The following is a 23131-nucleotide window of genomic DNA, read 5'->3' as shown; positions in this document are numbered from 1 at the left end:
GACGAAAGTACTTTTTCCACGCATCACACTATTAAGATGTGGAATCTGTTGCTAGAAGATGTGATCAAGGTGACTAACATATATGCCCCGATTTAAAAAAAAATCGCACGTAAATTTCAGGGTTATGCGCATGGCCAGGCCTTGCGTGATATGTGCCAAAGTGCCGTCCTGTCTGAAAGGGGCGGGCTGGGGGCGTGGTCTCCGTGGGGTGGGAGGGGAAGCCGCTGTCCCAGGGAAGAGCATGCCGGCAGTTGGCCAGCGTGCGGAGTCTACTGCTGCACCAAAGGAGCAGCAAGGTAAATAAAAAAAAAAATTATAATAGCTAGGAAGGAGTTAGGGGTTGGGGAGGAGAAGGGAAAGGGTAGGAAGGTTAGGTAGGGGTATAGGGAAATTCCCTCCCTGTCTGCTCCTTAATTGGAACAGACTGGGAGGGAACTGGGGAAGCTCTACTCGCATCGCTGCGCGTTGCTTTTTAAAATTTCCCCCTCCGTGCATGCACGAGTCCCAGCTCGGCCTGCAAATGCGCACACAGGAACCGTATTTTATAACATGCTCGCACCAACGCACGCATGTTATAAAATGCTAGCGTCCATGTGCGCGCGCATGCATGTTTTAAAATCTACCGCATAGTGGGGTTTAAAAGAGGTTTGGACAAGTTCCTAGAGGAAAAGTCCATAAACCATTATATTCTCTAGGTAGAATAAAGAAAGCTGCTGTTAACCCTGGGAGAAAGTAATAAGAATTAGATTTACTTTATGGGATCTGCCAGGTACTTGCAACCAGGAGTGGCCACTGTTGAGATGGGATATTGGGCTTCATGAATGTTGGTCTGACCCAGCATGGCAATTCTTATGTTCTAATGTTAAGTGGCATAAAATGTAAGAATGCAAAATAAAGGGAACAATTATCAAACTGCTTGGATATAGGTGCAAACTCTGTGGGTAGTTTTCCTGTGGGGTTTACACCAGTACTAAAACTATCCAGGTAGTTTTGCTTTGATTATTGCCCAAGGAAAAAGTACCTGCCGAAATCTGAACTTGCTTTTTCTGTAGATTGTTTTTCTGCCAGAAGCAATGTGTGCACTTTTCTCTTCTGACAGGACCACCTCCAAACTGTGCAGGCAAACTTGCACGCAATGGTGAACAACATTCAAAGAGACCATTTCTGTGGGTAAAGCACCTGAAATGGTCATCAATAAGCCCTTCCCTTTGCTTTATTGCTGCATTTCGCAAATGTAATCCACCTGTAGATATTTTTGCTGCTTCCACAGAAGAATTTGGCTAAAGTTAACTGAATATCTTAGGTATAACTCTCAATGCGACTACGAGCAAGAGGCTCTTGTTGTGAGAACTCTCGATCTGTTGTGAGACATGTGCTTACATTTCTCCTCCATGCCTGTAAGAGGCATGTTTTATGGCAACTGTGGGCTGATTTAAGTTTTTCTTCACCCTGCCATTGAGTGCCCATCTTTGAGTCCCTATTGTGCTCTCATAGGGAATTGTGCCATCTGGTGGTAAGAGTTGTAAAGTGCAGTCGTTTGAAAGCCTAGTATGAGAAATTTGTAGTACACTTGATTATTCGTATAGGGGTAGATTTTCAGACGAGCGCGAACAGCCTACTTTTGTTTGCGCTCCAGGCGCAAACAAAAGTACGCTGGATTTTAGTAGATACGCGCGTAGTCGCGCGTATCGGCTAAAATCCTGGATCGGCGCGCGCAAGGCTATCGATTTCGTATAGCCTGCGCGCGCCGAGCCGCGCAGCCTACCCCCGTTCCCTCCTAGGCCGCTCCGAAATCGGAGCGGCCTAGAAGGGAACTTTCCTTTGCCCTCCCCTCACCTTCCCCTCCCTTCCCCTACCTAACCCACCCGCCCGGCCCTGTCTAAACCCCCATCCTACCTTTGTCGGGGGATTTCCCCCGCGCGCCAGCGGGCCTCCTGCGCGCCGGGCCGCGACCTGGGGGCGGGAACGGAGGGCGCGGCCACGCCCCCGTACCCGCCCCCAAAACGCTGCCGACACGCCCCCGCAACGCCGCGCGCTCCGGCCCCGCCCCCCGACACGCCTCCCAACACGCCCACTCCGAAAACCCCGGGGCAATAAAATAAATAGCTCATGAGCTGACATGTTCCTCCAACATCACAACAGGGATCCTACTAGAACCATGAACTGATAAAGGGGGTACAGCTGATAGTAGCACTTAATGCCATAAGGAATGGTCACATCTTGTTGACTGAATAACTCAGAGCAGAAATATATTTCCCAGGAGGAAACACAAGAGAAAATTGATCTGTTGAAAGGTAAAAGTTAAGCCTTTTTAAACCTCTAGAAACATCTCTGACATACATCTGTCTAGTTCATATGGCCCTTTTACCCCAAGCACTTTGTAGATGATTTGGGATCCCTGTACTTGCCCACCTCAGTCTTCAGTGACTACCTGGTAATGATATATAGTAAAAAGTTTGAATTAGCATAAACTGAAACTTGTGAGCAGTAGAGCCAATCATCAAAGAAAGCTTCAACCTCAGCTGCTCTTTATCTATCAAAGCTTGTAAACATATAACATTCCTCCTATAGAGAATGCATAAATGTTCCAAGTTACAGCTGTGATGCATAACAACAAGAACAATAGACTCTGGACCTAACTCCTTTCAAGCTGCAGAGATAGATGCCTATGACTTTTATCTTGAAGTTACAACCCACATATTTTTGTATCTTTCATAAACATTCATAATTCAATTAACTTTAGACAAAAGTTGTGACCTCTGTATTCACCTACCTCGTACTTACAATAGATGCTGTGTCCTCTTATACTGAGGATATGTCTCCAGGGACATGTGCCTAAGAGAGAAGGGTTAAGACGGCTATTGGGGTTGGAGATTCAGACATTAGAAATATAGACAGCTGGGTGGCTAGCGGGTGTGAGAATCACTTGGTAATTTGCCATCCTGGTGTGAAAGTGGTGAACCTCGTGCCACCTGGGAAGAATTTTAGAGACTGCTGGGGGAGGAGTTAGCTCTCATGGTGCAAGCTTGCTGGGCAGACTGGATGGGCCGTTTGGTCTTCTTCTGCAGTCATTTCTATGTTTCTATGTGGGTGCCAACAACATAGGAAGGTTTGTTCTGGAAGCTTTTAGGTATAAAGTGTAACTCCAAATAATCCAGTGTAGCATTCTCAGAAATCCTCCCTGTTCCACACACAGGAAACCAGAGGCAGGCAGCGTTCTAGAGTCTCTCAATGTTTGGATGAGGTGGTGGTGCAAGAAAGTGGGCTTAATATTTTTGAGGACCTGGTCAACATTTTGGGGAAGGGGGAGCCTAGTCGGAAAGGGACCTTGGTGAAAACTGGCTGCTGGCACTCATACATAAGGCCCTTTAACAGTTAGACCTAGTTAATTCATGTGACTTGTTGGCAAGTTCTTGGCAAAGAGACTTGTCCTTTGTTCTCTCTGCAGCTAAGCTGTTGTCTTGCTTTCTTAGGATAACAGGTTTCACTACCAACGTTGATTTGAAGGAGATGCAATATAAGTTCTTGCATAGAGCTTACATTACCCTGGTTAGGGCATCCAGTGGATTCCAACTGTTGTGGTAAATGTTGAACAGCATGTTTACATGCATTCTGGTCTTGTCCCTTGGCATATGTGGCACAGCACGAGAGGTCTGTGGCTGGCTGGAGGACAGATTTCAGTCTGGACACCAGCTGTCTCTTGTACAAACTTCATTGTTTATAATCAAATTAATAACAGAAGCTGCTTCAGCACTACTTCTTAAACATACAGCCTTAGGTCAGTTATCTTTGTAGGAGCTGTCTTCTTCTCTTCTTCCAAGGCCTCTGGTTGCTCTCCCCGAGCCTCAGGAGCCACTTTGTACCTAGAATGCCTTGCTTAAGGTAGACTAGGACCAGATAGCTGAGACCGGTCCTTTAAGGTGGTTTCAGTGGTGCACTCCATGACAGCATAAAATCACCAGCTTTCTTGGTCAACTTATGGATGAAAGTATTTCATGAACAGCTGATGTGATATTGTTTGATATGGCTTTGTTGTCACTTAGAATGAAGGGGGAGACCCTGTCTGACAGGAAAGCATTTCTACTAGGCAAGAAATTGATTCTGCTGATGTGGAGAAGTCCTGATACACCTTCCTTCTGGCTTTTTTTATAGTAATAGAAACACACCTTTTTGTGTATGGAACTAATACATAATCACATCAAATTTAAAGCCATAGTATAAACACATGCATAATGAGACCCTCATAGTACTGAGCCATATTTTACTTTTCAGGAACACTAAGTGTTGTCACTGCTCAATATCTATAATCTCTAGGTCTCTAAAAATCTGTAAAACAATTTTTTGTGGGTGCTGTGAACTGTGCACATAACTAGTGAATATCAAACATTTGGGCCTGGGTCTCGATGGGCAGTCAGCATACCAACATGGGAAATGGCCTGGATTTCTACACTTAGGAAATAGTTATCTCTATCTCCAGTCTCTTGAACATTTCAATAATTACAAATGAAGAAAGCTTTTGGACAAATATTTTCAAGCTCTACAGATCTTTAATGACATGGGTGTGGAGGGAAGGGACACTATTACCATATTTGGTGGGAGTGCTCAAAGGTGGCTAGCTGCTGAGATATGGTCATTGATCTTAAACATGAGATCACTGGCTGCAAAATTGCAAAGAACCCTAGACTTTTATTGATTTCCATGGAAGTTGTGGAGTTGGACAAGAGAGTTCAGCGTCTGATCCTTCAAATTATTATTGCAGCCAGATGTGAACTTGCTGCCTGATAACATAAGATTGATGTACTTTTAAAGTTAAAGGTACACATGAGACTAGCTAGCGTATATAACATGCAAACTTACTGCACATATTCATGATGTCATATAGAAATTTGATAAGACCTGGGCCTTGTACTTTGCTTGGAGGGTGACGCAGGAGACAAGTCATAAGGCTGTGTTTGTAAATTAGGAGAAGATGGGGATAGGGTGCACACACATTAAATTGCTAGCTTGCAGATGTCCAATCCAGGATAGGGAGAGTTTGGGGGGGGTGGGGGGGTTTGGGGGAGGTATGGGATAAAAATACCGTAATTGGATTAAAAGGTGTATACCAATGGTTCATTGTAATAAGGCTGTTTACCTTTTGTTGTTGTATTAAGCTACGTGTTTGATACGGATAGATATATATGTTCCTGTTAATAAACATTAAATTACAAAAAAAAATGTTTTCCTTAATAAGTTGTTTTGGTTGATATGATTCTCCTGTCTTCTCTTTCATATGAAACCCAGCACAGTAACTTTTCTGATCATAAATGATTTAAATCATTGTATCATTAATGCTACACTACTTCTACAGTATACACTGTAATCATCCTGACAGCAGTACCATGTATTTCCATGATCATCACCATTGCCCATAATTCTGTCTGATACTGGTCATACCATAATCATTGCCTCTGTCCATAATTTTGTATGTAGTCCATATTATAATCATTACTACTGCCAGCAATTGTTACCCCCTCAAAGTAAGACAATGTTACTCCCATGGATCATGCTGCATAGTCATCCCTGCCAGTAATGGAATGCGTTACTCCCATAGCTCAAGCTGTAAACATTGTAATCTGTGCAGGATACCGGCATTGGCATGACTAAGGAAGAGCTCGTTTCTAATCTGGGAACTATCGCTAGATCAGGATCCAAGGTAAAGATCTCGATATCACTCTTTTTTTTTTCTGTCTGTTGTCACTTTCCCCACCTCTAATATCACAGCTTTGTGAGTGTGTTCTGTTGTTAAATGATTGTATACTAACAGAATGGCAGTTCTCACAAATGGGTGACATCATCCAATGGAGTCCAGTAAGGAAAACTTATGCCAAAGTTTCTTGAACTTTGAAAGAGCCTCTCTGAGCATGCTCTGGCATGCAATATACCACAAGTCCACATGGGCTCCCCTCAGTTTCTTTTCCATGGAGCCCTGTGTCTCGCAGCATGATAGATATATCCTCTGCCAGGGGGCATCACCTGACGTCCAGGGTTGCAGCGCGTGCACACAGAATCTTCTCCTTTTGGAGTATTTCAGGGTTTTTTCTATTTTTGCAAGTATTGCATCATCAAGATTGCACAGTCAAATACCGCTGGCCGAGGATTGAGTGTCTCGGGATCCATCCCTTGTCGATGAGGATGATGATCCCTATGGCCTCTGGGGGTGAGGCTCCTCAGATGTTTCAGATGCCACACATCAGAAGGCCTTCCTTCCGATCTTTCTCCTTCCGACAGCAGAAGGAAGTCTCCCCTGGTAGACCTCTCCTTCGCAGACTTTGTCAGGTTGATGGCGGAAGCCATCCCGTTTACATTACAGATAGAGGAAGATACCCTTCACAAGATGCTGGATATCTTCCAGTATGTAGAGCATCCTCAGGAGATTGTGGCAGTCCCAGTACACAAGATCCTTATGGAATTGCTGATGAAGATGTGGGAAAACCCCATCTTGGTGGCTCCTGTTAATAGAAATGTGGAAGCGATATATCTCATCCAGAAGGCTCCCAGATTTGACAAGTGGCAGCTGCCACACCGATCATTCATGGTCAAATCTCTCAAGAAGGCCAAGCACCTTTAGACCCATTCCTCGGTGCCCTCTGGGAAGGATCAGAGGGCCTTGGATGCCCTTGGGAGGAAAGTGCTTCAGGGACCTATGCTCATTGCTCACATAGCAGCCTACCAGCTCTTCATGAGCCAGTATATGCGGGGCATCCAGAAGCATGTGCAGGAGGTGGCCAAGCAGTTGACTCAACAGCAACAGGACACCCCCCCAGTCGCTAGTGCACAAGGCTATAGAGTGTGGAAAACTCAGGGTCCATTCGACCTATGATGATTTTGAGGCAGCATCGAGGGATTGGCACCCGCAGAATTGCCTTGTTGCAGGCCTCTGATATCTGTCAGGAGGTGCAGTAATGACCCACTAACATGCAATGCACAGGAGAGAATCTCTTCGGAGAAAAGGTGAAGGATGCAGTGGCCCAAATTCATGACCACTATGCTACACTCCAACAGCTCTCCACTGGTACTCAAGATCCATCCTCCTCATTCAAGAGGCCTTCGAGATCTGGCCCCAGGAAGTCTTTTTTTTTCCACCGAAGGAGACACTATCTATTGCTGTCTCTGTTCCATCAGCAGCAACAGGCCCCTTATAACCATCTGAGGCAACAGAGGGCCGCCAAGCCCCAGACGGCATCTCAGTCAACTCTAGCGACGGGGTTTTGACTGGATTGAAGAGAGTGTAGCCAAAACTATTGTTTGTGTTGCTGGACCTTCCAGTTGGGTGCAGGGAACGGTTCTACGCAAACTGGTGGCCCAGTATAACCTCTGACCAGTGGATTCTCACCATCATTTACAGTGGGTACAAATTAAACCTATTGAGTGCCCCACCAAATTGCCCGCTGAGTCCATTTTGGGGACTGGGAGCACATCAGGTAGTGCTTCTGTCGAAGCTCTCCTCCCTCTTAATCGCCAGAGCAGTTGAGCCTTTTCCACCATGACAGAGAGGGTGGGGATTTTACTTCCGTTACTTTCTGATTTCAGAGAAAATGGGCACTTCATTCCAACCTAGACTTAAGGGCTTTGAACAAGTTTCTAAAAAGAGGCAAATTCAAGATGATTTCCCTGGGCTCCTTGATTCCTTTCCTGCAAAAAGGGAATTGGCTATGCTATCTATCTAAAAGACCATATACTCAAATTGAGATCTTCCCCAGCCACCAGAAGTATCTCCAATTTGTGGTGGGGAAAACAGCACTTCCAGTAGTGTGGGCTAGCATCTGTCCCATGGGTCTTTACAAAATGCCTGGCCGTGGTGGTACTTCACAGACTAGAAGTTCATGGTTTCCCCTATCTGGATGATTGACTGATCAAGAGCACCTCTTGGGCAGGGGCTGAAGGGTCCATGCACTTGAACATCTGGGTGTTTGGAGTTACTAGGATTTGTCATCAACTACCCCAAGGCCCATCTCAGCTCATCACTCAATTGGGCTTCATAGGAGCCCTGCCGCAGCAACTGGCCATCACCCTGATGACCATCATGATAGAGATTCAACAGAACCAGCAGGTATCAGCATGGCCCATGTTGACTGTTGGGCCACATGACCACCACAGTACACATTAGTCCCTCAGCACGCATGCACATGTGAAGAGCCCAATGGCTGCAGGACTGCATCTGTCCCTCTGGGACTCCTTGTCCTAGTGACGGGAAATTTCCAACCTGGAAAAGAATGTGTCTACCCTAGGCTGGGGAGCCCATGTAGGTAGATGGGCTCAGCACTCAGAGGCTCTGGTCACCCAGGAATGTTTCTGTAACTTCCTGGAGCTTCAGGTGATCAGGAATGTGGCTGTCCAACAAAATTGTGTTGATCCAGACAGACAGCCATGTGGCGATGTACTACATCAATGAGCATGGAGGTATGGGTTCTTACCTCCTTTGTCAAGAACCAGTCCAGATATAGTCCTGGTCCTTCTCCCATGGGATGGGGCTCAGAGCAACATGTTTGGTCAGTATGGAAAATGGGATAACGGACAAACTGAGTCACTCCTTCAGACCCCATGAATGGTCTCTGGATCAGGGGGTAACAAATTAGATCTTCTGCCTCTGGGGAAAACCAGAGGTGGGCTTGTTTACAGCTCCTGGGAACTGGAAGGTTCCTCAGTTCTGCTCCATGTACAGGTAATATGACAAGCTAGCCTCAGATGCCTTTACCCTTCATTGGGGCCAGGTTCTCATGTACGCATATCCTCCAATTCCACTGGTGGCAAAGACTTTTTTGAAACTCAGGGAGGACAAGGGGGCTATGATTCTCATAGCTCCCCATTGGCCGCAGCAGATCTGATATACACTCCTTCGGGAGTTGTACATCCAGAAACTGATAAGATCTCATCACCCAGGATTGGAGCAGGTTGCGACATCCTAACCTTTAGGCCCTGTCACTTACAACTCTGATGTTGAGAGGTTGATTTTACATCCCCTCAATCTCTTGGATGATGTGTCTCGTGTCCTCATGGCTTCTAGATAACCTTCCACTAGGAAGTCCTATGGACTGAAGAATTTTTCCATTTGGTGTGAGCAAAAAGCCCTAGACCCTTTCTGCTGCTCAACACAAAAACTGCTTGACTACCTTCTGCACCAATCTGAAGCTGGTCTCAAGACCAACTCAGGGTTCATTTGAGTATGATTGGTGCACATCACCATGGTGTAGAGGGTAAGCCCATATCTGTACAGCTTATAGTTTTACGTTTCATGCTAGGTCTATTTCAGTTGAAGCCTCCTCTATCATCTTCTACTGTGTCCTGGAACCTCAACATGGTTTTAGCTCAGCTGATGAAAGCTCCTTTTGAGCCGCTTCACTCCTGTGACCTATAGTATCTGACCTGGAAGGTCTTTTCTTGATGGTGGTCACGTCAGAATGCAGGGTCAGCAAATTCCAGAACTTAGTGACTTATGCACCTTAAACTAAATTCTTGACTAAGGTGGTGTCGGACTTCCACCTTATCCAGTCCATCATCCTGCCAACATTTTTTCCCAGGCTTCATTCACACCAAGGCGAACAAGCCTTGCATAGTTTGGACTGCAAGAGATCTTTAGCCTTCTAACTGGAGCAGACAGAAGCTCATAGACAGTCCACCCAGCCTTTTGTTTCTTTTGACCAGAACAGGTTTGGGATCACTTTTGACAAGCAGACGCTTTCCAATTGGCTAGCAACCTGCATCTCCTTCTGTTATGCCCAGGCAGGAATGAATCTTGGGGGTCATGTCAAGGCTCACTCTGTTCAAGCCATGGCAGTGTTGGTGTCCCACTTGCAAGCAGAACCCATGGAAGAGATCTGCAGAGCTGTGGCATAGAGTTCCATCCACTCATTCACATCACATTACTGTTTGGATAGGGAGGGCCTACATGACAGCAGATTTGGCCAATCTGTCCTTCGGAATTTGTTTGAGGTTTAGAACGTAACTCTGTTCCAGCCTAGGGCCTGTTATTTCTGTTCAAGCTGCCCACCTCCTGTTACCAACAAAATGTTGTTGCTGTTGTGCTCATTTTGTTGAGCCCCCCCTTTTTTTTGGGGGGGGGGCAGGCTACCTGTAGCGAGGATTTCACCCATGTGTGAGGACTGCCATCCTGCTTGTCCTCAAGAAAACAGAGTTTGCTTCCCTGTAGCAGGTGTTCTCAGAGGACAGCAAGATGGCAGTCCTCACGAGATCTGCCTGCCTCCCTGTGGAGTTTGGTCTCCACTTTGTAGGTTTTATTCTTTGTTATTTCATTCTTAATTCTAAGACTGTGAGGACCCCGCATGGACCCATGGTATATTGTGTGCCGGAGCATGCTCAGAGAGGCTCAGTCAAAGTTCTAGAAACTTAAGTCAGTTTTCCATGCCAGGCTCCATCAGATTATGTCACTTGTTTGAGGACTGACATCTTGCTGTCCTCTGAGAACCCCGGTTATAGGTAAGCAACTCTGCTTTATTTATTTATTTTGCAATATACCAATCCTTCAGGTGTTATTTATCTCTTACTAGAGCTGCTGCTGATCCAGTTAGATAAACATTTTTTTATATTTTGTAGGCAGTGTGGGGTCACACATTCAGTTCTGCACATTTGTGTTGTACTTTTGATTTGGTTTTCCAAGCAGCATAAAGTCTATTTGATGACATGGGTATTTCTTAGGAAGCCCTATATCCATCTGGAGTGAAGGAATGTCCTAGTAATTAGAGCAGTGGGGCTGGGAATCAGGAAAACCAGGATTCAAATTTCACTTGTTCCACTGATGCTGTTTGTGACTTTGGGTGAGTCATTTCACCATTGTCTCAGGAGTAAACTTACGGGATCATTTACTAAGCATTTTCCAATAGAGATAAAAAGGCCTCTTAGATTGTAAGCTTTCTTGGATAAGGACCTACCCAACTGTACCTGAATTTGTAACGTACCTTGAGCTTGGATTTGGAAAAGTGACTAATTAAATCTAAAATCAGAATGCAAGTCCTCTTGCTTGTAAGTAGGAATTGATGGTGGGGGTAAGTTTAAAGCTGAGCTGTTGTATAATGATAGGGCTCCATGATGCTCTTGAATCATTAGAGTCATCTCCCTTGGAACGACTGAAGCACAGATCTAAAGATACATCTGAAATTACTCATGAGCATAAGAGGCTCTTGCAAAGTGAGATGCCACTCTCAGTAAACCACTTGCTACTCTCTGCTCAGTTGGTTTCTTACTGAATTTTTTTGTAGGTTGCAATACCTTTAATTGGCCCAGTCTAAGAATAATCCAAAAGTATCATAGAGCATGAGTTTTTGGTTCCATTCCCCAAATCCTGAAGTTTTTATACAACATCTGCATGCATTTTCATGTCGGATCAATAAAATGTGCTGAGGGGCACATTGAGAAGAGGCATGCAGGTGCCCTGGGCTCTGGCGTTTTAAATGAAGTGAATCCATTCAGAATGGATCCGCTGTGTGACTGCAGCCTGGGCAGGTGGATTGTAACCTTCCGGTCTGTGTTCGGTAGGCCTTCTTGGATGCTCTGCAGAATCAGACTGAGGCTAGCAGCAAGATCATTGGCCAGTTTGGGGTGGGCTTCTATTCTGCCTTCATGGTAGCCAACAAGGTGGAGGTTTACTCACGTTCCTCGGAGGATGAGAGCCTGGGATATAAGTGGTCTTCTGATGGGTAAGTACCTGCTACACTCAAAACTCTGCCTTTACCTAACATGTTATAAAGTATTTCAGGTCATTTAGTTAATTACTGCTAACTCTGAGGTCCTCGTATATGAGTTTGATGTAAGTATATGGACTGAGGAGGTTCACAGGGGGGAAGACTGCAGGCCCAGGATGGTGCCTTTTCCTGTTGCATTTAGAGTATTGTGGTTCATGAGAAACAATCACCATCCTCCCATAGTGGATGAGGTGTTGTGAATCAACAGCAGGTGGAGAGCTCGGCTAGGGTGGGAACGTGAGAAAGATTCAGAATAAAATTTTCTGTCCTTCAACTTTACATGTAAAAGGCAAAGTCACAATTGGATACAATATGCTGATAATCCAATAAAGGTTACTTTTGTCATGAGATGAGTGGCTTCTCTTGTATTCGCAGGGTGTCGGGAGCACTCTGCTTCTCTTGGCCTCATTATAATAGTACATCTGTGCCATCTATTGAAGGGTTCCTCCAGCAATAAATCTGATTTGATAAAAATGGGACCATTTTTAGCTCATAGTTTTATGATTTACATATTTGTACCTTGCTTTGAACTATTTCTAGGAAAGGCAAGAAATAAACGTACATAAATAAAGAAATATCTATTCGACTTAGCAGTTAAAAATTCCTCCTTTTAAAGATGGGCTCACTTGCTGTATATAGTTTGGAGAATGTCAAGCTGATTTCATCAGGAGCTGATGATATTGCAGGCTGACCCTCTGCTCCTGAGGGTCACCCTTCCTTTCGCATCTGTGTTAGAGATGTTTCTCACTGGATGGTCCTTCTCACAAAAGTGAGAACCACTTGAGAAAAGAAAACTGTTACACAAGGGCAAGGCTTCTAATAAGTGGTACATTTTTAGTGCTTTTCGACACATTGAAAGTGCATTAATATAGTGGTTCTATCTAATCCTCTGTCCACAGTGATGATAAGATTTGGTAAAGTGAATCATTCACCTTTGTGTGACGCCCACCTCTGGTCTGAATGAAAATGACCCACACTGGATCAGTGACCTATGGGAAGTGCTACAAAATGCACTTTTCTCTAAGATATGATAATGTAGCAAAAAAGCATGGAACAGTTTCCAACAGAGGTGTTTGTTTATTTTGACTTGATTACATGGTTGATCAGAAACCACACAAAGCAGTTACCTTGTGAGTAGAATTTCTGTCTGCAGGTGCATGCAGGCCAGCAGTTGAAAGCTATTGACCGGAAGCTTTGAGTGTGTTGTCCTAAGCTTCCAAGACATGCTTCTGCAAAAGAAACTTTTGCATAAAGGTTAAAACTCAAGACTATGATAACTGGAGCTCCCAGCTCTACCGCTCACTTTGTGACCTTGCCTGAGTCACTTAACTTCTAAAATTCTTTAAGGTGGGTACCATGGTGGCTGTTGATCTTACTGTGGGTTTGAAGCAGTTCTGTGCTGTACACTAACGATGTGCTGTGGGCACTGAAAACTCCAGAAACTAATCTTCTTACTGTATTCATTGTACAGGGGTAAGCTGCAGCTAATTTCCAGCCTCTGTAACCAGAATAGAAATTCTGCAGGTTAATAATCCACGTAGAAGCATTTAGAACTAATTTATCCCTGATGGGTCTTTTTACACAGCAGGACCAGTCCTTGAATTTGTGCTTTCAGCTGAAAGATTCTTTGGGATATCTGAGATTGCATTAGAAGTAGCGTGGGTGGTTTGTAACTGGTTTGGGGAGAGCATCTTGCTTTTGCTGTGTTGAATGAATTTTGCACTGTTCTTTTTAAGTGCATCATTAATATGAGTGTGTGAAGTGGCTCTGTCTGGATTATTCATTTGATACAAGCTGAGCAAGCTCTGTAGAACACAGGTTTTGTTTGTGTCTTGCTGATGTTACCAGTTCTGGCGTGTTTGAGATTGCTGAAGCCAGCGGAGTCAAGACAGGGACAAAAATCATCATCCATCTGAAAGAGGATTGTAAAGAGTTTGCCAGTGAAGACAGAGTGAAAGGTGAGTGGAACGCTGCCTGGGGAATGTTTGGTTTTTTTAAGGCAAACTGTGTGCTAAAAAGAGCCTTTGTAGGTTGTGATGCATTTTTAAAGAACCAACAAAAGAGAAATGCTATACTAAACAAACTTTCAAGAGCTCAAAGCCTGCTTCTTCAGTTGTCGTCAGAAGTCAGGACCAGCAAGGTCTCAAGCTTATATGCTACAACATCTGTTATGTTGGTCCAGTAAAAGCTGTCAAAGCCTACTAAGACTCAGGTTTCTCTAAGACCCAGAACGCTACATTTTATTTTAATAGTAGTATTTGCTTCCCCTTAAAATATTTCTTTATATAACTTCTGTTTATAAGAATGTTTTTCCTAAATCTTACTACATTCTGATAGTCTGTAGTAGTAACTTTTTCTATATGAACATTCTGTATACAAGGGTGTTTTTATCTGGCTCTTATATCAGCAAAAGCTAAGCCATCCCCGCATCAGGATCCTGCGATCTTACACGAATGCAAGTAACACACGAGCACAAGTTTATATCAAATGTCAAAGAACTTAATTTTAATATAGTTATAATACATAATAGGGCATTTGAGTTGCAGTCTCTTTTGGCCTGGTAAGATTATACTTATTCATTGTGCAGGCGCATTTACTGAAAGTGGTAAGGGTGACATCTATCAATGACTTAAGAGTCCAAAGTCATTCTACACTTTCCCTGTCTCTCTTTCAGCGGTGGTGACCAAGTACAGCAATTTCATCAGCTTCCCCCTGTACCTGAATGGCCGGCGCATCAACACCTTGCAGGTGAGGAACAAGGCAGGGAGTGCCAGTTCCTCAGGGTGTCCCCCCCTAAAGTCTAAGACAAGTAGAGATGTAAAATAAAATACTCTGGGAGTAACTGAGGGTGGAGGGAAGCCTGCAAAGGAGATTCTTAGTTGTGTGCCAAGTCAGTGGGTGTCACTGATCCCTACATCTCTGAGCCTAACAGCTGCAGTACCAAGAGAGACCCAATATTGCCTCCAGTGGAAGGTCCTGACTGGCTACAGAAACAGTGCTCTGCTCAGGATGAAGAATGGGGTCACCTCAACTCAGTCTCACATCTTCCAAAAATCTGCTTTATAAAAACTCAGCGTGACCCCATTACTGAGAAGGATGCTTACAACCATTCCATCTGGGAAGAGTCTTTCTCTAGAGCCAAAAATATGTGCTGTTCTCTTAGGGGCGGATTTTCAGAGCCCTGCTCGCCTAAATCCGGGCGGATTTAGGCGAGCAGGGCCCTGCGCGCCGGTGCGCCTATGTTCAATAGGCCTACCGGCGCGCGCAGACCCCGGGACTCGCGTAAGTCCCGGGGTTTGGCGAGGGGGTGTGTCGGGGGCGGGCCCGGTTGGCGCGGCGTTTTGGGGGCGTGTCGGTAGCGTTTTGGGGGCGGGCCTGGGGGGCGTGGTTACGTCCGGGGGCATGGCTGCTCCCTCTGTACCCGCCCCCAGGTTGCGTCCCGGCGCGCTAGCGGCCCGCTGGCGCGCGGGGATTTACGTCTCCCTCCGGGAGGCGTAAATCCCCCGACAAAGGTAAGGGGGGGGTTTAGACAGGGCCGGGCGGGTGGGTTAGGTAGGGGAAGGGAGGGGAAGGTGAGGGGAGGGCAAAAGAAAGTTCCCTCCGAGGCCGCTCCGATTTCGGAGCGGCCTCAGAGGGAACGGGGGTAGGCTGCGCGGCTCAGCGCACGCCAGCTATACAGAATCGATAGCCTTGCGCGCGCCGATCCAGGATTTTAGCGGATACGCGCGGCTACGCGCGTATCTACTAAAATCCCGCATACTTTTGCTGGCGCCTGATGCGCCAGCAAAAGTACGCCAATTCGCGCGGTTTGAAAATCTACCCCTTAGTTTTCAAAGCTAGGAGGGTGCATAGACAGCAGAGGTAAGGGAGTCAAATGTAGGGGAATCATCGCCACGATATTTTGTGTTGGTGCAAAAATGTCTTGTAGCCTTACCCCTCTGCAGAGCAACTCCTGAGTTTTAAAGGAACCATGATATTATTTGTAATAAGTTTTATAAAGGTTCCTAGAGTACTGCTGTTCACCTCATGCTATTCAGTAAGAGCCGCGCTGCCTCCCCCCCGTTCCCTCCAAGGCCGCTCCGAAATCGGAGCGGCCTTGGAGGGAACTTTCCTTTGCCCTCCCCTCACCTTCCCCTCCCTTCCCCTACCTAACCCACCCGCCCGGCCCTGTCTACACCCCCCCCTTACCTTTGTCGGGGGATTTACGCCTCCCGGAGGGAGACGTAAATCCCCGCGCGCCAGCGGGCCTGCTGCGCGCCGGGCCGCGACCTGGGGGCGGGTACGGAGGGCGCGGCCACGCCCCCGGGCCGTAGCCACGCCCCGTACCCGCCCCCAAAACGCTGCCGACACGCCCCCGGAACGCCGCGACGACCGGCCCCGCCCCCCGACACGCCCCCCTCCGAGAACCCCGGGACTTACGCGAGTCCCGGGGCTCTGCGCGCGCCGGGAGGCCTATGTAAAATAGGCTTCCCGGCGCGCAGGGCCCTGCTCGCCTAAATCCGCCCGGTTTTGGGCGGATTTAGGCGAGCAGGGCTCTGAAAATCTACCCCTAAGTCTGAAGTCGGATACAGCTCTGACACATTCATTTGCTTTTAATGTTAATGGTTCAGAATTTCCATTTCATTATGTTTGAGAAAACATCTTTATTTGTTTGAAGAAGCCACACTGCAGGGCCTAACAAGCTATATTGTTCTACTACTACAGAGGCACTTGTGACTGTGAATCACAGACTGAGAAGTACTGGTCTTAAATATTGCTATGCTATACAAAGTTACTGTATAAAACTGAGAGGCTGAGTCTCCATGTATGTCCCTGCCCAGTGACTCCAGTGTACAGCTGAAAGGCCATGGCTCCATGCCTGTCCCTGCCCAGTGACTCCGGTATACAGCTGAGAGAGTCAAGGCTCCATGTCTGTCCCTATCCAGTGATTCCAGTGTACATATTCCCTCTGGTCATCCAGTACAGTGCTGCGTACATCAGTACTTCAAATATAACAATAATGAGGGTAATTTTATAAGAGCTCACATGTAAAAAGCACTTGCATATTTGCACATGCAAGTCTGCTTTCAAAATTAGCAGGTACTTGTGTACCCTTGCATGGCACATGCACGCCTGCTTCTACATGTACATATATTTTCATACTTTCAAAACTCGAACATATAAATGAAAGTGACTTGCCTGCCCCCAGGAACACCTCTTTTAAGTACTTGTAAAAGTCTGTGCAGAATCGCTTCCATGCATCCTTTAATGTGTACAAGCTCCAGGCTAATTTTCTAAAAGCCCATTTATGTGTATGAAAGCTTTTGAAATTATACCCAATATTTGGTATTCACAGCCCTGATTAGATCCTTCTGCACAGTAACTTTCCTTTCAGTGTCTCCTAAGTCATATCTATTTTAAAAGAAAGCTTGTTTTGCTCGTGGTTCTTGTTTGATGCATGTGCTAATGCTTTCTCCTCTCCTTGGGTTAGGCGCTTTGGATGATGGATGCTAAAGACATTGGAGAATGGCAGCATGAGGAATTCTATCGCTTCATAGCCCAGGCATACGACAAACCACGGTACACCCTCCACTACAAGACCGACGCACCTCTGAACATCCGCAGCATCTTCTACATCCCTGAGATGGTGAGAAGCAGTGTTGTCTTCCTGAACTAATTAAGTGCCTTCTCTTTTCACCAGATTACATCCCATTTCTCACACCCTGCCCTGCCTATGCCCCTCACCCAGCTGAAACTGAGAGAGACCACCTTGGTTCACTGAATCACTGATGAGAGGAGACCCACATCCTTTTACCTCCTGAGTCACTAATGAAGGACTTCACACACCCTTTATTCCTCTGAGTCACTAATGAGAGCCCATACCCTGCATCCCACTGAATCACCAACGAGACAGTTGCCACCTTTCATCCTGCCGAGTCACTATTGAGAGAAAACGCAAATCCTTCTTACCACTGAGTCAGTAATAAGATCAAACATACACCTCCTGTCCTGCTGAGTCACTAATGTGAGAGTACACATCCCTCACCTTGCCAAGTCACTAATAAGAGCAAAACCAACCCTCTCATCCCGCCAAGTCACTAATAAGAGAGCCTACACACTTTCACCACATAGTCACTAATGAGAGAGCCCATACTCCTCACAACACAGTCACTAATGAGAGCCCACGTCCCTCATCCTGCTGAGTCAGTAATGAGAGAGAGCCCATGCCCCTCACAATACTGAATCACTAATGAGAGGGAGGCCATGCCCCTCACCTTACTACATCACTAATGAGAGTTTACCCACATCCTTTGTCCTTGCTGAGTTTGTAATGAGAAAGATACTACATCCCTCAATCCACTGAGCCACTAAGGAGAGAGATCATAAGAACATAAGAAAATGCCATACTGGGTCAGACCAAGGGTCCATCAAGCCCAGCATCCTGTTTCCAACAGTGGCCAATCCAGGCCATAAGAACCTGGCAAGTACCCAAAAACTAAGTCTATTCCATGTAACCATTGCTAATGGCAGTGGCTATTCTCTAAGCGAACTTAATAGCAGGTAATGGACTTCTCCTCCAAGAACTTATCCAATCCTTTTTTAAACACAGCTATACTAACTGCACTAACCACATCCTCTGGCAACAAATTCCAAATTGTGCGTTGAGTAAAAAAGAACTTTCTCCGATTAGTTTTAAATGTGCCCCATGCTAACTTCATGGTGTGCCCCCTAGTCTTTCTACTATCCGAAAGAGTAAATAACCGATTCACATCTACCCGTTCTAGACCTCTCATGATTTTAAACACCTCTATCATATCCCCCCCTCAGTCGTCTCTTCTCCAAGCTGAAAAGTCCTAACCTCTTTACTCTTTCCTCATAGAGTATACTGCAGGGCTTCGGTCCTGTGGCAACGACAGCACAGCTTTCACTCTGCTCAGTCATTAGTGAAAGAGCACTCATGCCTCTCACCTGACTAAGTTACTAATGAGAGAAAACCTACACATCTTGCCCCGCTGAGTCACTAATGAGATTGATCCATATCTTGCACTCTGCCTATCAGTGATGAGGGATATGATCTGAGGACAAGCAGGATGGTAGTCCTCACACATGAGTGACATCATCAGATGGAGCCCCGATGCAGAAAACGTATGTCAAAGTTTCTAGAACTTTGACTAATCACACTGAGCATATCCAGCATGCACTATACCATGCATCCACGCAGGGTCTCTCTCCAGTCTCTTTTTCCATGGAGCTGTAAGCCTCGCGATGTAAGTGAGCTCACTTTTGGCTGTTTTTGGCCTTGTGGAAAACTTTTTTTTTTCTTGCGTTTTTTGTGGGTTTTTTTCTCTTGTTCCATTGCCAGGTCCCTCTAAGTGCCTCCCAATCGCATTACTAATCAGAGTTTTTGGTGACTCTGGTAAGTTTCCTTTCACGGTTTATTCCCCACGGTGGCGGTGCCTTGGTACCCACCAGCCCTCGACACCTGCCACCATCATGTTGGTTTACACACCCCTTTTGTTCGGGTCGACATGGTTACATGGTAGGTGGTGTCCAAAGACCATGTCCATCACTGATTCACATGAGATATGTTTCCTCTGCCTGGGGGCATTGCATGAAGTCCGGGGTTGCTGTTTATGTGCCCAGATGAACCTGAAGGGACACTGGCTTCAACTCAACAAGATGGAGCAAATCTTCGGGTCGAAGAAGTCTGAAGCATTGGCATCAGCGACATCGGCATCGATGGATGCCGCGCCATCGACGACATTGTTGGATAAGGGCGCCAAAGACCGACCACTGTCGATCTCCTCCAGGCCAGTGACTTTGAGTTCCTCGTCATTAGCTTTGGCACGGAGAAGGACTGAGCCGAGCTTTGAGGGAAGCTGAAGAAGCATCGGCACCAGTCCCTATCTGATGCATGGTGCTGGGCATGGGGGTGCACCGGCTCATGCCAAAATGCCCCTGAAGCGTTCCCTGTACGTACCTGGATCAGTCCAGACCGTGGGTTATGTCCCCAATCCAGCAGATGGAGTCAGCACAAGCTTTGAGGGGGCGTATCCATATATACTACTACCCCCTCTGCAGGAGTTCAGTATCTTCTGACTCCAGCAGATGCGAGTAGGGGAATCAGGCTTCCCCTCCTTTCCTTCACTTTCTTGCTTGATTATGGCTTGTTGTCTTTTTCTGTGGATCAAGTTTGTATCAAGTTTGTATTAAGTTTAAAAAAAAAAAAAAAAAAGGCAGAGTTCTTTCAACTTCTGGGGAGTGGCTTCTCTTCCTTGTCTCTTCTCTGCGGCCTTGCTGTTTATTTCTCGTTGCAGCCAGGGGTAAGTTTGTTTTTCCTTTGTAGTTTTTTCCTTTACAGCTCAGCCCCCGGTGCCCGCGAAAGCCGGTGGAGCCGGCCTCTTCGCTCTTTACTCCCTCACCCGCGGCCATTTTACAGCTCCTCATGGGCTGCTGAGCCATTTAGGGAAAGATGTCTGGGGCGGGTCGTGTGGCCAGGAAGGCCCCCCCCCGCGGCACCCTCCTCTATTTTCAGACAGCGGGCAGTGCGGGCCGACCGGGCCCCCCCCCCGCAGCGGCGCCTTTGTGCGCGTGGCCCCCCCCGTGGCTTTTTCTTTTCTCCTGCAGCGATCCCGATGCCGCGGCCGTCCCGCTGTGCGGCCTGCGGAGACCCGGGGTCCCGGATTTCCCGGGAGGGCATCTGTGCACGATGCCTTCCCGGGGGGGAAGGTACCTCACAGTCCCTGACTGATTTCTCTTTTTTGCCCGGGCGGTGCGGGCCGGCCACTCCGCCATTTTTGGCGGGAACGGCGGCCATTTTACATTCTGAGCGCCCTGAGGCGCAGGCCACGAGGGGGAACGGATCCCTGGAGGCCACGAGGGAGAACGGATCCCTGGAGGACTCTACCAGCGGGGGTGTTCCCCCGATTTTGGTGCAGGAACCAAGCACCCAGAGCCAGGGAGCAGGAACCACGCCGCCCCCGAAGCGCACCCGAGCAGGCCGGGGTTCTCTCCGGAGTTTATCCTGCTCATGCATACCGCTTATCTGCAGGGGCTGGAAGCACCTGTGGGACCCCCCCCCCTCCTAAGATCCCTCGGATGTCGCCCTCGACGCCGGCCCCCCCCGACCCTCCGGGAGTGGGGGCCTCCCGCCTTCCTACCCGGGTCCGATCCACGCCCGCGGCAGTGGGGGCGGTGCCAGACCCAGCGGGACATGGACTTGACCTCCCGGACGGGGGACAAGGGGACGGCACACAGGAGGGGGATGATCCGCGTACCCTACGCCTCTTCCAGAGGGAAGAGCTGGACGACCTCATCCCGCAGATCATCCAAGAATTAGATTTGGATCCGCCACCAGACCCGCCTGCCCCAGTAGCTCCCGCTGTCATCACTTCTTCAAGGAAGGGAGATCCTGTCCTGGCGGCACTCCGGCCGAGGGCTCGGGCTTTTCCCATTCATGACTCGTTTTTACAACTTCTCACCAGGGAATGGGACACCCCGGAGGCCTCCCTGAAGAGCAGCCGGGCTATGGAAAAGCTGTACCCGCTCCCCGAAGATTTTCTGGACCTCATCAAGGTCCCAAAGGTGGACTCCGCAGTGTCGGCGGTCACGAAGAGGACGACTATCCCAGTGACGGGAGGTGCGGCGTTGCGGGACACACAGGATCGTAAGTTGGAAGTTTTCCTTAAGCGGGTTTTCGAGGTATGCGGGCGGTGATGTGCAGTTCGCTTGCCCAGCGGGCTAGTCTCCTTTGGGTGCAACAACTCCTCACGTCTCAGAACCTGCCGTCCGATGAGGCTGCCCAGGCAGATCGGCTAGAAGCCGCAGTGGCGTATGGGGCGGACGCCTCGTACGACCTTTTTCGGGTCCTCGCAAGATCCATGGTTTCGGTAGTGGCAGCACGACGACTACTGTGGCTACGCAATTGGGCGTCTGATACGTCCTCTAAGTCCAGTCTGGGCTCTCTTCCCTTCAGGGGCAAGTTCCTCTTCGGGGAGGATTTGGACCAGATCATCAAGTCCCTGGGGGAGAACGCTGTTCATCGGCTGCCGGAGGATAGGTTTCGACCATCCAGAGCGTTTTCTTCTTCTCGGACCAGAGCCAGAGCGCTACAGGGGCTACAGACAGACGGGCTCCCGGCCATCCGCCCCCAGGTCTCAGCCCTGGTTGCGCGCCTTCCGCGGGCATCGGCCCGCACGCACTACTCCCGGAACCGGGAACCCCTATACCAAGTCTTCACAATGATGCCAGTCTCGCCCACTCCCCTGTCCCCAGGATTGGGGACCGACTAACGTATTTCTAAGCGGAGTGGGCACGGATCACCTCGGACCAGTGGGTCCTGGATACCATAAAACACGGCTACGCATTGGAATTTGTCCGCCCCCCGCAGGGAAGGTTCATCTTTTCCCCCTGTGGCTCGGACCTCAAGAGAGGAGCGGTGCAGCTGACTCTGGACAGACTCCGGGAGATAGGCGCTACTGCGCCCGTGCCCTTTGGAGAGGTGGGCTCGGGCCACTATTCCATCTATTTCGTCGTACCAAAGAAGGACGGTTCCTTCCGGCCTATCCTAGTCCTCAAGGAAGTCAACAAATCCCTTCGAGTCGTTCGGTTCCGCATGGAAACGCTCCGGTCAGTGATTGTGGCGGTGCATCGGGGGGAGTTCCTCGCCTCCCTGGACTTAACGGAGGCCTACCTGCACATTCCCATCCGCCCGGACCACCACAGTTTCCTTCGTTTCAAAATTCTGGACCAGCATTTTCAGTTCACGGCTCTCGCGTTTGGATTGGCACCGGCGCTGCACACCTTCACCAAGATCATGGTAGTTGTGGCGGCAGCTCTCCGGAAGGAGGGCATCCTGGTTCATCCTTATCTGGACGATTGGCTCCTCCGGGCGAAGTCATTCGATCATGGACGCTCAGCGGTGACTCGAGTAGTACGGTTTCTACATTCCCTGGGATGGGTAGTGAACTTCTCCAAGAGCTCCCTCATGCCCTCGCAACGCTTGGGTTTTTTTTTGGGGGCAACTTTCGACACCCTACCTGGCAAAGTTTTTCTGCGCCAGGACAAAGCTCAATCCTTGCGGGATCACACACGACGGTTCTCTGCGTTACCAGAGCCCACCTCCTGGGACTACCTGCAACTCCTGGGAGTGATGGGGTCCACCATCGACCTTGTACCTTGGGCTTTCGCGCACCTCAGGACCTTACAGTGGGCGCTCTTCTCCCGTTGGAAACCAGTATTGCAGGACTATCAGATGATTCTCCCGCTCCCACAGAATGCCAGGGACAGTCTGGGCTGGTGGTTGGATCCACCGAACCTGGCCCGTGGCATGTCCCTCGATCTGCCAAATTGGGTGGTGGTGACCACCTATGCCAGTCTAGCAGGCTGGGGTGCAGTCTGCGATCGAAGCGCCA

The 23131-nt window shown here is 48.0% G+C and overlaps 1 protein-coding gene across 1 annotated transcript in view; it reads left to right on the top strand.

The window, feature by feature from the left end:
• The window catches only part of TRAP1 (TNF receptor associated protein 1), a 133223-nt gene that overhangs the window by 28607 nt on the left and 81485 nt on the right, over positions 1-23131 (top strand). Inside the window, exons 5-9 of the mRNA XM_029576390.1 lie at positions 5624-5695; positions 11533-11693; positions 13587-13696; positions 14413-14486; positions 17209-17364. Coding sequence (XP_029432250.1) covers positions 5624-5695; positions 11533-11693; positions 13587-13696; positions 14413-14486; positions 17209-17364 — 573 coding nt within the window. The remainder of the gene's footprint in view (positions 1-5623; positions 5696-11532; positions 11694-13586; positions 13697-14412; positions 14487-17208; positions 17365-23131) is intronic.

Source organism: Rhinatrema bivittatum, chromosome 14 (assembly GCF_901001135.1).
Source record: "Rhinatrema bivittatum chromosome 14, aRhiBiv1.1, whole genome shotgun sequence".
NCBI classification, from domain to species: Eukaryota; Metazoa; Chordata; class Amphibia; order Gymnophiona; family Rhinatrematidae; genus Rhinatrema; species Rhinatrema bivittatum.
Note: the sequence above shows the minus strand (reverse complement) of the source record. Positions and strands in the feature narration are given on the sequence as shown.